Source organism: Argopecten irradians, chromosome 9, assembly GCF_041381155.1.
Source record: "Argopecten irradians isolate NY chromosome 9, Ai_NY, whole genome shotgun sequence".
Taxonomy (NCBI): Eukaryota; Metazoa; Mollusca; class Bivalvia; order Pectinida; family Pectinidae; genus Argopecten; species Argopecten irradians.
The window spans coordinates 30,582,573-30,597,162 of record NC_091142.1 but is presented as its reverse complement, the minus strand read 5'-3'; the positions used below and the strand labels follow the sequence as shown (position 1 = coordinate 30,597,162).

The 14,590-nt window shown below is 31.5% G+C and overlaps 1 protein-coding gene across 2 annotated transcripts in view; it reads right to left on the bottom strand.

The window, feature by feature from the left end:
* Positions 1-2,885: 2,885 nt before the first annotated feature.
* Positions 2,886-14,590, bottom strand: part of LOC138332050 (uncharacterized) — a 35,683-nt gene continuing 23,978 nt past the window's right edge. For both annotated transcript variants that reach the window (XM_069279990.1, XM_069279989.1), the window contains exons 3-12: positions 13,003-13,068; positions 12,166-12,289; positions 11,131-11,264; positions 10,678-10,771; positions 8,451-8,575; positions 8,179-8,263; positions 7,404-7,699; positions 6,560-6,653; positions 6,004-6,278; positions 2,886-5,009 (exon numbers count right to left, since the gene is read on the bottom strand). In XM_069279990.1, the coding sequence (XP_069136091.1) occupies positions 4,939-5,009; positions 6,004-6,278; positions 6,560-6,653; positions 7,404-7,699; positions 8,179-8,263; positions 8,451-8,575; positions 10,678-10,771; positions 11,131-11,264; positions 12,166-12,289; positions 13,003-13,068 (1,364 nt within the window). In that variant the 3' untranslated portion in view covers positions 2,886-4,938. The remainder of the gene's footprint in view (positions 5,010-6,003; positions 6,279-6,559; positions 6,654-7,403; positions 7,700-8,178; positions 8,264-8,450; positions 8,576-10,677; positions 10,772-11,130; positions 11,265-12,165; positions 12,290-13,002; positions 13,069-14,590) is intronic.

Sequence of the window (14,590 nt, the reverse complement as noted above, 5' to 3'; positions counted from 1 at the left end):
TGTATACTATGAAAAACCCCAATATAAATGTGCTTCAAGTAAAAAAAAAACCAGTTATTTTATTTTACCATTTTTTCTACTGGTTATGAGCTTAACTAAAACGATTAAGAATACTTATACAGAACGGAAACGTATGACCAATATCTCCATCAAAAGGTTTATTTTCGCGAATGTTTTATGAGAGTAGAATAAAAGTATAACCCTATTTTTATTTTGGCGAATATCCGTATGAGGATAGAATAAAAGATAACCCTACTTTTATTTTGGCGGATGTCCGTAGGAGAATAGAATAAAAGATAACCCTATTTTTATTTTGGCTTATATCCGTTGCAGAATAGAATAAAAGATAACCCTATTTTATTTTCGCGAATATCCGTAGGAGAATAGAATAAATGATAATCCTAATTTAATAATACAAGAAGAAGCTACAGAATAATTTTAATCACTCTAAGGTGTCGGTTGTTTTACATTTATTACCATATATCTGTGAATTGACTTTACTGCTTGATTAAAGCAATAAGGAAGATGTGATAGGTTTTCTATTTCCGTGTGGGGTCGGAAATTGCTCACACTGGATTTCTAGGTTGTCCAGTGCATTCTCACGATCCAGGCACTATACTTGATATAGCAGCACACATTTATATCATTGGTTTCTTCCAAAGGATATCAAGCCTTGGTTCTATGACAACGTGAACTGACTGTCGACTTTTTCTAGTTATAAAAATAAATGTCGGTTTTCTGAATTCATATAATGAATGTCGATATTTTGAAGCCATATAATGAATGTCGATTTTGTATGAATAAATGTCGGTTTTATGAAATCATTTGATAAATGTCGACTTTATGAATTCATATAATGTATGTTGACTTTATGAAATCATACAATGTATGTCGCCTTTATATAATTATATAATGAATGCCGACTTTAACTAATCATATAATGTATGTCGCCTTTATATAATCATATAATGAATGCCGACTTTATATAATCATATAATGAATGTCGACTTTATGTAATCATATAATGAATGTCAACTTTATATAATCATATAATGAATGCCGACTTTATATTATCATATTGTGAATGCCGACTTTATATAATCATATAATGAATGTCGACTTTATGAAATCATACAATGTATGTCGCCTTTATATAATCATATAATGAATGCCGACTTTATATAATCATATAATGAATGTCGACTTTATGAAATCATATGATGTATGTCGCCTTTATATAATCATATAATGAATGTCGACTTTAAATAATCATATAATGAATGTCGACTTTATGAAATCATACAATGTATGTCGCCTTTATATAATCATATAATGAATGCCGACTTTAAATAATCATATAATGAATGTCGACTTTATGTAGTCATATAATGAATGTCGACTTTATATAATCATATAATGAATGTCGACTTTATGTAGTCATACGTATAATGAATGTCGACTTTATGAAATCATACAATGTATGTCGCCTTTATATAATCATATAACGAATGCCGAGTTCATATAATCATATAATGAATGCCGACTTTAAATAATCATATAATGAATGTCGACTTTATATAATCATATAATGAATGCCAACTTTATATAATCATATAATGAATGTCGACTTTATGTAGTCATATAATGAATGTCGACTTTATATAATCATATAATGAATGTCGACTTTATGTAGTCATATAATGAATGTCGACTTTATGTAACTTCATAAAATGTATGTAATGCATTTTGGTTTTTGAAACCATGCATATGTGATTGTTGGTTTTATGAATTTATTGTAATTTTCAACTATAATTGTACTTTTTGTAGAAAATGTTTAAAATATGGATAAAAATCTTCCAGTCCAAGAATTTGGAGAATTTGGAAATAAAATAGGATCTGTATTCAAAACACTTAAATATTCATTCCTATATCTGGCTAAATAATTTCAATAACTCTGGGAATTCCTTCAATATCTAGGAATGTGATAGGAAGGTAATCACAAACATTTCGTGGTGTCCTTGCCGATCCAAATGGCCAAATGTTTACGTTATATTTCAAATAAAACATATATATAGTATATAAGAGTTCAATTAAGGACTTTTACACCGATTTTCTTCTTTTCTTCTTTTAATAAGCATCATCTATTTCTGTTTCCTGTTTTTATTTATTTTGAGGACAGAACTATTACCAGGTATTAGTTCATATGAAGGGCCGGTGTCATCGGGAAGCAGAAAAAAAGAAGTTTTATTTCGTGTTTTATTGTTTCCTTACTAGTTGCAATGATAGTGTTTCGTTGTGTGGTGTGAATGGCTAAACATACAAGTTATATAGACTTAAATGTGGAACATCATATAATATTTACACTTCATCCCCTTAATGTTATTAGTTATCTATTCAAGTAGGTCCTTGTCCAATTATATCGTATCAGGATGACTGGACCGGAAATGACTCCATGTTTATGTCCCCGTGTTGGCCCCGCCGGATATGATTCGACCATGTCGTCAATAACATGCGGAAGAGATATATTGATGCACTACGTTCCCAACAATTTAATATCATATATATCATATTGTGTTGGGGATATCAATTTTCTGTGTAAAAAATGTTAAAGAATATGATTTTTTAAATAAAGAGTAGTACTTACAAATTATTCTAAATTACAAATATCTTTTTTCACCTGTTTCATATTTTCGTTCTCGAATTTGAGATAAGAATGTTATATTATCAAAGATATTTACCAGTATGTTTTATATATCCAAATATATATATATTTTTTGTTCTCTTTAAAAGAAATCTTATATATGCTATATACATGTATACGCTTCGTAGAACAAAAAGGTTCATAAAGCATAAATTAGTTTCAGAAAAACTACAACAGGAGACGGTTGTTGTTGTAAAACCTTTTTATTATGATCCCTTTTACACCAGTTCAAACGTTACATTTAATTCTGATTGTGAAGATTTCAATAAATGTGTAATTGTGTTAAATTTTCATTCTCTGTAAACAGATATTATTTTCTGTATTTCCTCTTGGGTTATGAAGTTGTATGTTACACAGTAACCCAAATTTAAAAAAGACTATCTGCATCATTACCTTGTTTTATTCATTACAATAACATATAACCTGAACACTTCTAAGTCAGTCATGAAGCTATGGCGCATTAACAGTACAAAAATCTTTTGATCCATTTATATTTACAATATCATGGTTAATACTGCATTCAACTGACGGAAGAACTATTAATACCGAAATCTTAACTGGAACAAAAGAACAAGCAAAGTGAGTAGACTGCAAACAAATCCTACATAAACTTTAATATCATTGTCACTAAATCTGTCATAGTAATGTAAAACAAATCCAACAATACATAACATCGGTCTAACGTTTATCACCCAGTGTAGACAGAACGCTAGTCCACTAGGAGTCAGCAAGGTGAACTTTGTCGGGACATGACAGTACAGGTTAGACACAAGGTAGTCACACAAAACAAAAATATGTGACGTTCATACGATATTTAGCTCAGGTTATATAAAATCCAAACACATCTTCGAATATCAATTATAAAATATAGACAAAAATATAACTCGATGAAAAATAAAACATTACCAAATTTTTCAGTGTATTTTAAAGAAGCCAATTGTGTTTTAAAAACAGAAAAAAAACACATTTCCATTCTCTCTAAGAACAGGAACGAAAGTATGGTTTTTTGTTTGTTTACTTTAACTTAATCCATTGAATGTCCAAGTTTTGTATTTGTCATGAACTTCGATTTAGAAAATATTAAAAAGTGTACAGTTATTCACAAAAGAGTAGTTCGATAACAAATTTACAGACATACAATGACAAAATGCATGATATAAGAATGCTTACCTATAAAAGGCATAATGGTTTCTAAAATATATTTCATCAGACATCTTTAATGAAGGCATCAATATAAAAATATCTTTAATAAAGTCAGTTGTGTTTTTCTCCGAATAAAACTTCCATTATGTATAACTATAGATAACCTTCAAACGAAAACAATATCTTTACAAGACCCCCAAAGCTATACACTTCGGCGATAAAATACAATCTGACAGATTACCCTAAATTGTATTAATCTTGATTATGTAAAGTTCACTCATGTGCATTTAAATATAGCAAGTACGATGTACATACACGGATCACTTGTTAAAAATAACAATAAGGAGATAAGAAACAATCATATAATTCTATTATCTAATAACAATACATTATTGATATCACCGACATATGCCGTGCTAGGTTTCATGAACTTTTTCTTAACTTAAAAATTTCCATAGAAGGCATTGCAGTAATCAAGGAACAAATTTATTTCTGTAATGCTTCCTGTGGATAATTTTCAGTTTATGATTTTCTTAAAGTTAAGAAATGCTGATGAAGTTATATATTTCATCAATCTGTGGATATACATAGACAATACGTCTTTATTTTTATAGACGTGTTGTTTATTTTAGGAAAAAAATATTGATATGAAATTCAACCGAAGTTCACCTGAAAATGTGGTCCACATGTAGTCAATTTCATACCAATTCTATGTGAATTTATGGACAAATCAACTTAACAAAACTTCATGTGAATCCAGGTCAAAATATTACCTGAAATTCAGGTCAAGATAGATTGCCTGTGATGTGGCAAAATCATTTTTAGATTAATAAACTCACAGTAAAACACACATCAAGAAGTCCTTATTGTCATGTAGAATATTACGAATACCTTTTACATTTCTGTATGTATCACACAAATTCAATCCAGATGAAGTTTTACAATTCTGTTGCCATTGCACGTTTCCCATTCATTGTAATGGAGCTTGCTCTCCACTTTATACTTTTATTGTTACCCATGGTTACCAGCTGACCTCTGACCTTGTCTGATCCAGTCTTGGAATGCTCTATGTAAACCAAACTATCACCATTCATTCATAAACTCACGTGTAATATACACAAGAAAGTCAGGATGACCACTGCATAAACTCCTCCGATTGTGTTCCCTGTAACATACATAGTTCCAGAAATTAGATTCAAAAACATAATGTTTTCGTTGCTGATTGTTTTTGTTTTGTTCGCCTTATGGAAGGTACTCTGTTCACTAGTGATAACAAATAATGTGAAAGTAAAATAATGGAGAAAGGGGAAATGAAACCATAGCAAAGCTAGCGTTGTCATATGTTCTCCTCCGATGTTGACCTTACACAGGTTATATGGACAGTCATTAACGAAAAGTTTGGAATTTATGGACTCATTTAACCCTAAAGACACATTCATTATGAATTTTAGGGGTGAATGAATTTCATTGTTGCAATAAAACATTTTAGAGTATACCACTGCTGGTTTCATCAAGGGCTTGATGTAAATAGGTCTCACTTATTTTAATAGCTATTAAATCTTCACGACTCATTAGCAGCAACATCATGAGACCATGATGTTCAAATTTGAAATCGAGTCATAAGACCATTGTGCATCACATTTTGTTCTGTATTTAAATATACACATTTCGTATTACTATATAATTAGCCTTTGTCATCATTTTTTGTTTTTATTTCATGATTGAATTATTCAAGTGGGTATAGGGCTAATGCAACTAGTACATGTTAAAAAGGTTCCAGGATAAAACCCATTGTCGACAAATGCATATGTCTTAAAGTATAATTTAGAATCAATTTCATTTTTGATATTCGGACACATAATCACAAAACAAATAAGATTTAATATCAAAATGGAAAATTGTATTGCTAAATCATAACTATCAATAAGATTAATGTAATGCTTTTTGTCATCAGGGAGTTATCTCCCCTTATCCATTCAGTTGTGTTTGTTCGTCGTCTGATGACATAGGCCTTATGGTCACTTCTTATAACACTCATATCCGTATGTGGAAAAATACATTTTTGTTTATCAATAAATAAGATTAGAAGAAATCAAACTTCTTTATCTTGTGCGTACATTAGAAGCACAAAAGCCCTAGGCCTATTACACGTGCGTTACCTTGGTTACACGGCATGATGCCGTAGTTGTGTCCCGTACAGCCCGATTCGTCCCCTTCGTCCACATGTACCACATCCTCCTTACTACACTGACTCTGCACCAGCTGGGTGGTGTAGTTCATCCCCGCCCTTCTAGGTCCTGCACGCGCACATGTCCGTGCGGCCGTGGATTTACAAAATATGTAGACTTGTTTCGGCGTATTGTGCATCACCCGGAATAGTTTACACATTTCGGACACAGTGTTACACAAACAAGTAGCGGCCGATATGGTGTCCCTGGAAACATTAGAAATATTACAATAACTGATTGCACTATTAACACATTGCGATAAGGATGTTTTACGTGAAACATCCTTAGCAAAACAAAAAATACAACAGTAGAAAAGGCATCATGTGATAATACAACATAAATTACTGAAAGAAAGCAGAATGATTTATGTTATTTCTAGTGATATGCACACGTCCTTATTTTTAGTTATAGGGTTATAACTTTGTGTACAATGAACTCAGTAACAAGATTATAAAGCTGTTTTTAATGAATCCATATTCTCACTTACGTAAGGACTTCTGGGTTAAAAGATTTTTCTGTCATGGCGAAAAGTTTCCATAAACTGTCGGCTGAACAAGTTTCTATGTTTACCGGTGGCAACGCTGGGATGGAAACAGGACATGATAAATTAATGTAGAGTAATATAGAGAATTCTACGAAAAGGTCAAATGGCTTTATCATGATTTAATTTCTTCTCAATGAAAGTTAAATGCATTTATCATAATATCATTTCTTCATAATCATAAAAATCAAATGCCTTGATCCTAATTTAATATCTTCTCTATGAAAGTCAAATGCATTTATCATAATTGCATTATTAATTGTCTTTATCCTAATTTCATTTCTTCCAAATGAAATTTAAATGCCTTTAAGCATAATTCCATATTTTCTCAATATAAGTTTATAATATAAGATTTTAGCATACGTTCAATTCTTGCAAATGAATATTTTCGACCGTTACTAAGCTTTGATTGTTTAGTGACCTTATGTCAAGTCTCACCTATAATCTGATAGCGGGAAACTAGACCAATGGGTTAAACATGAAGGTTATAATTAGTTGGAAATTTAAAGATTCGGTTGAGAAATGCAGCCGCCATTTCGCATTTCTAGGATTAATAGAAATTTTGATAATAGAATATGCAAAAACAACACAAAACATTCGAATACAGCAAGTATTAATAAAAAAGGACGTGAATAAGCTCATGAATTTTACTATACGTCTTTTACGTGGTATTTCAAGGTCATGCATATTCTGAACCTTGTCATATTTGAATAGAACACATCTTGAAAAGTAGGTCAAGGCTAACCTCTGGTACTTAACATTCATCATCATCATCATCCGTTATTCTTACCTTGTGTGGTGGTGGTGGGTGAAGTTGTGGTGGGTGTGGTGGTTGTGGTAGGTGTTGTAGTGGTGGTAGGTGTAGTGGTGGTCGGTGTAGTGGTAGTGGTCGGTGTGGTAGTAGTGGTTGTGGTAGTGGTAGTTGTGGTAGGTGCCGGGGTCGTGGTGGTGGTGGTGGAAGTGGTGGTAGTACACTGTGTATCCAATATGTCGTAAGTATAGGATGCCTTGAATATTTCCAGAAGATCCAAAAATTCGGGACAAACAGAGTGCGGTTCTAGACAGGACTTGAACCTCCAATGTGCTCTGAAAATAGGAATGTGAATTTATGTTATTTTTGTTTTTGATTTTGAAAATATATCCATTTTAACATGATTTGAAATTTACTCATGATCATGAGTTGTGTTACAATGTATGGAGTCAAAGTTGTTAATTATACTTGAAGTTACAGTACATGCGCCATAACCAGGGGAAACTATTGACATGTTATTTTTTGTATAGCAATCTATTGAAACCTTTCAGTTTTGATGAATTAAGCTTTGAAAATAATTCAAAGGCTCAGACAAGCATGTAGGATGTTTAAATGACATTATTTGGCACTCGAAATGTACACGTTGTATTTGTGTCAATGAAACCATTTGCAGAAATCACTTTGTAATTACTAATATCACTGTAAAAATATGCAATGAAAATGGTAGACCATAACTTGGCTTCACGGTGGGACCGTATGTAATCACATGCATGTTGCCAGAACTTCTCTGCTCTGTTATGCAAATAGTACTTACTGACATTGTGCTGAAGTATCGGAAGAGTCGATATGACTGAGGCAGGATTCGATAGCAGATACTGTCTGGTCCAAATTAGAACAACCTAAAATGAAAACATAAAGTCGTAAATGGAGGAAAAGAAATATAAATATAAATAATAGTAGGGAAATAACGCATCCTCTTCACTTCTGTAATAGATAGAACTTTGACCAGGTATGCCTACGATCGACAACTGTTAGATAATGTATTGTTTTGTTTTTCATTTTTAGGTAAAAAAACCAAACACTTACCTGTTTTACAGAACTGTTGCCATGCCAACACTATTTCCGGTTCTAAGAGTGATAGGTAGAATGACCGATCGAACTGACAGGTTTCTAGTACTGTATCAGCACACTGTAGGCTCGTGTTGAAGGTTCTAAATACAATGGGAATGTTATCATTGAATCAGGTACTGAATATAATTGGAATATTTTCTTTGAATCAGGTACTGAATATTATTGGAATATTATCATTGAATCAGGTACTGAAATAGTGCGAATATTATCATTGAATCAGGTACTTAATATATTGGGAATATTATCATTGAATCAGGTACTGAATAAAATGGGAATATTATCATTGAATCATGTACTGAATATAATGGGAATTTTATCATTGAATCAGGTACTGAATATAATTAGAATATTATCATTGAATCAGGTACTGAATATAATGGGAATATCATCATTAAATCAGGTACTGAAATTGGTGGGAAAATAATCATTGAATTTTTGTAATGCATATAGTGGAAATATTATCATGGAATCGGGTACTGAATATAGTGGGAATAAAACCATTGAATCGGGTACTGGATATAGTTGGAATATTCTCATTGAATCAGGTACTGAATAAAATGGGATAATTATCATTGAATCGGGTACTGAATATAGTGGGAATATCATCAATATTGAATCAGGTACTGAATATAATTGGAATAGTATCATTGAATCAGGTACTGAATATAGTGGGAATATTATCATTGAATCGGGTACTGAATATATTGAGAATATCATCATTGAATCAGGTACTGAATAAAATGGGAATATTATCATTGAATCGGGTACTGAATATAGTGGGAATATCATCATTGAATCAGGTACTGAATACAGTGGGAATATTATAATTGAATCAGGTACTGAATACAGTAGGAATTTTATCATTGAATCAGGTACTGAATATAATGGGAATTTTATCATTGAATCAGGTACTGAATATAATGGGATTATTATCATTGAATCGGGTACTGAATATAGTGGGAATATTATCATTGAATCAGGTACTGAATATAGTGGGAATATCATCATTGAATCAGGTACTGAATACAGTGGGAATATTATAATTGAATCAGGTACTGAATACAGTAGGAATTTTATCATTGAATCAGGTACTGAATATAATGGGAATTTTATCATTGAATCTGGTACTGAATATAATGGGATTATTATCATTGAATCGGGTACTGAATATAGTGGGAATATTATCATTGAATCAGGTACTGAATACAGTGGGAATATTATCATTGAATCAGGTAATGAATACAATGGGAATATTATCATTGAATCAGTTAATGAATATAATGGGAATATTATCATTGAATCATGTACTGAATATAATGGGAATATTATCATTGAATCGGGTACTAAATATAGTGGGAATATTATCATTGAATCGGGTACTGATTATAGTGGAAATATTATCATTGAATCAGGTACTGATTGCAGTGGGAATATTATCATTGAATCAGGTACTAAATACAGTGGGAATTTAATCATTGAATCAGGTACTGAATATAATGGGATTATTATCATTGAATCGGGTACTGAATACAGTGGGAATATTATCATTGAATCGGGTACTGAATATAGTGGGAATATCATCATTGAATCTGCTACTGAATATAATGGGAATATCATCATTGAATCAGGTACAGAATATATTGGGAATATCATCATTGAATCGGGTACTGAATATAGTGGGAAAAATAATCATTGAATTTATGTAATGCATATAGTCGAAATATAATCATTGAATTTATGTAATGCATATAGTCGAAATATAATCATTGAATCGGGTACTAAATATAGTGGGAACATAACCATTAAATCGGGTACTGATATAGTGGGAATATTATCATTGAATCGAGTACGGAATACAGTGGGAATATTATCATTGAATAAGGTACTGAATACAGTGGAAATATTATCATTGAACTAGGTACTGAAGATAGTGGAAAAATAATCATTGAATTTGGTTATGCATATAGTGGAAATTTTATCATTGAATCGGGTACTGAATATAGTGGGAACAAAACCATTGAATCGGGTACTGGATATAGTTGGAATATCATCATTGAATTGGTACTGTGTATAGAGGTAATAATATCATAGATTCGGGGACTGAATATATAAGCATGTATTTTGCACATTGTTTTTTTAATTTTCCTCAATAACACATACATTATCAGTTATAATTTTTTACCTGCAGAATTTTTCGTATTCCTTCGTATTTTGTATTATGACGTCGGTATCGATGACATTGGTACAGGAAGGGAAATTCTGATAGTCGGAGCAAACTAGTACAGAAACATAGAATCACTAGTACAGAAGCATAAAATCACTAGTACAGAAGCATAAAATCACTAGTACAGAAGCATAAAATCAGTAGTACAGAAACATAAAATCACTAGTACAGAAACATAAAATCACTAGTACAGAAACATAAATAACATTTTCCACACATGACTGATTATATGAAATATCAAGGGGGATTACTCTATGCACCTTAGACTGTTTAAAACTCCTCAAATGTAATGAGTCAACCAGAATGATCTCCCTTTGTTTAAATCGGAATCATATTAAACGTTTCTAGCTTTTGAACAAAAGTTAACAAGAATATTTGATTCACCCAGCATTCCCTAGACAGAAGACCTACCTCCAGTACACACGTGGTCCACATCTGTCCTCGTGTCCTGGTACTGGACTCGGATAAATTGGTACCTGTCTCCTCCACAACTCTCCATATTGGTCAGGTAACATTGGACATAGCTGGTGTTCAATAGTGACATTCTGTGGAGAAGTTAAATGAGAACATTAATAAAGGTTTCTTGTGTGAGAGCACTTTAATCATATCATTGGTTTCTTATGTGATGACAGATTGGTCTATAATGATTTAGTTAGACTTCACTATGGTTTGGCCATGTTTAGTATGATAGTACGGCGGCATGTTTTTGTATTATGACATTTAATGCTATACAAAAATTGTAAATTGTCATTTATAATGAGATTTTCACAAATCATGTTATGTAAAATGAATGTAATTTGAAATGTTATTTAAAATTTTACTTTGATTTAAAATGTTATTATTTAAAAGTGTGCTTTGATTTAAAATGTTATTCATAATCGTACTTTGATTATTCATTTTATTTAAAACTGTACTTTGATTTAAGATGCTGTTTAAAATTGCACATTGATCTAAAATGTTATTTAAAATTGTACTTTGATTTAAAATGTTATTGAAAATTGTAATTTGATATTAAACGATTTATTCAATGATTCTTTAAAAAAGGATGGTTTTATTATAACTTGTTATATTATGTTTTGCAAAATGAAACTTTGTCTGTATAAGACTATATATATATAATTATAGCTTCACGCCAGTAACATGCTATTTGGGAGTAATAGATGTTTTGTATGTACATTATATTCTTATTATGTACATATGCATTCGTTTAGTTATTATAAATCCTTCAGATCACAAATTTAAATGCACGTTGAATGCCAGCCCACACCAGTTTACTGTATAATTAATTTCGTGTTTTTCTATCTAGCGACTAATTTATTTTAGCATATTTTTCTACTTACGAATTAAAACAATAAGTTAGTTTACACTACAGTTACTGAAACCTATTTCAACGATACTTAGAGGTAGATTGATAGTAATAACTCATTGTTATTTTACCCTACTCACCGACATAGCTCCTCCGTCTGTGATGTTATCATACTTGAAGACGTCACTTCATCATTTAATATCTGTAGGTTGAGTGAACAGGTTTCAGCTTCTCTTACGTTACAGGGTACATCAACCACGTTAGCTACAACAGAAACTAAAGTTCAGTTTCTCTTACGTTACAGGGTACATCAACCACGTTAGCTACAACAGAAACTAAAGTTCAGTTTCTCTTACGTTACAGGGTACATCAACCACGTTAGCTACAACAGAAACTAAAGTTCAGTTTCTCTTACGTTATATGGTACATCAACCACGTTAGCTACAACAGAAACTAAAGTTCAGTTTCTCTTATGTTACAGGGTACATCAACCACGTTAGCTAAGACAGAAACTAAAGTTAAGTTTATTTAACGTTACATGTTACATCAACCAAGTTAGCTACAACAGAAACTAAAGTTAAATTTATCTTACGTTACATGGTACATCAACCGCATAGCTAAATCTTAAGTGTTTTATTTATCAGGAGAACATCACTCATGCTGACTGGAATTAAAAAATATAATGATTTTGTCATTAAGCCGGGTTCTTTTCACAAATCAAACATTAACATTAGTTTTGAATTGTCACATCTGAATGAAATGAAAGTTAATAATGACAATTTCATTTTATATAAATAAGATCTTTTGACGATACAATACCAATGACAATGGTTTAAATGGCTGGGAACGATGTTTATTTCAATGACTTCAATATCTAATATTCCTATATAGGTGATTGTGGCTCTATTAAGAAATATTAGGGAAGATATATTTTAACTTAGATAAACACCTTGTATTTTTCTCTAAAAAAGACTTACCGAACTGGAAAGGGATATATAACACCGATACTAGTAGTACAGTGTCCCATGATCTCTTCATCAGAGCTATAAACAAATGAATGACAAATCAGTACATGTGATGTATTGGTTTAAATTGGTTTAATACAGGTGCGAATATAGGAGGGACGCATTTTGCAATGTCCCTATTGCAGATAGGGAGTGTATCTGGTGAGAATAAGATTATTGAAATTGTCTCAGTCTAGCAGAAGCACAATGCATGTAAACATATCATCCTTACGATTGGTGAAATTGTTCTTTTTTATTGTTTCTGTTGTTACTTCTGTTTTTTTTTTTTTTTCTTAATCTACTTTATATTCTGAAAAGTTCAGCTTCACACTTCCGTAAATGTGTATTAAGAATGTGTGTAATGCATCATTACTTCCTTCCGTTGTTGATGATCTGCATGCGCACTTTAACAAAGTTATCATAGATACACAGAGGTCGAGCTCTTAAAAACCACATACTTAGACAAAACATTTAAAATATGACATCAAAATATAGTGTTATGTAGAAAATCGTTGTACCGAGAATCACATCCCGTGCCAGGAGTACAGGACCAGGTGTGGTAGAAGAGAAAGCGTCCTTGGATATACGTGGTACAATTATCGGTGTTGAGTAATTCTTGAAGATAATCAATGTCTTATTAAAATCAATTCTTAAAAATCTATTTGGATGTAATGCAGAGATGCAGTAGTCAGATTATCAAATCACATTCCGATTATTTTACCAAAATGTTATGTTATCAAATTTGAGTTTGACACAGATTTGACCTATATTTGTATGCTTGGTTTGGTTGATGAAACGCTTAGCCTAACACAAGGTCATCTTTTAAATAATATATTTTCACAAACCTATACAATACTTCCACCTTACATTGCTTATCTAAAGTTTAACTAGGATTACGAATCAATACTTATATGATAACTCATTTTATGTTATTATTAACTTTTGTTTCTCTATAAATATGTGTGATAAGTACCATAATTACGTGTGTAATTTGTTGATAGGTACATGTAATGTAATGTAAAATGGTAGCGGAAACGAGTGCAAATCTATGTACCAATAAAAAATGTCTTTATATAGAAGATAAACTTTGGTATATTCGTTAGGTACTTGGCATATCAGCCGATGTAACAAGTGTCTCAAGTGTGTGTTTAATGGGTATGTTAATCTAGCACGAGGTCTTAAGATAACGAAAGGGCATAAGTAATAGATTCCTATCTACGTAATTGGTTTTACACGCGCTGGCAGAGGGCACCTGTCTACGGGTTAAGTATTTATTGAATTAACTTTGATTTACTATCATTTGGTGTTAAGATATAGTTAAAAAGTGGTTTGGCAAATATTTTTGATTTACTATCATTTGGTGTTAAGATATAGTTAAAAAGTGGTTTGGCAAATATTTTTGATTTACTATCATTTGGTGTTAAGATTTATAAAGGAAAAAAAATAATTTATGGAAAAAGTTAAAGTCGTTAGGTAAAGTATCATAAATAAAGATTTCAAATACCTTTAATGGACTTTAATACACACAAACAACAGCAAAAAAACCGAGTTATGTATTTCT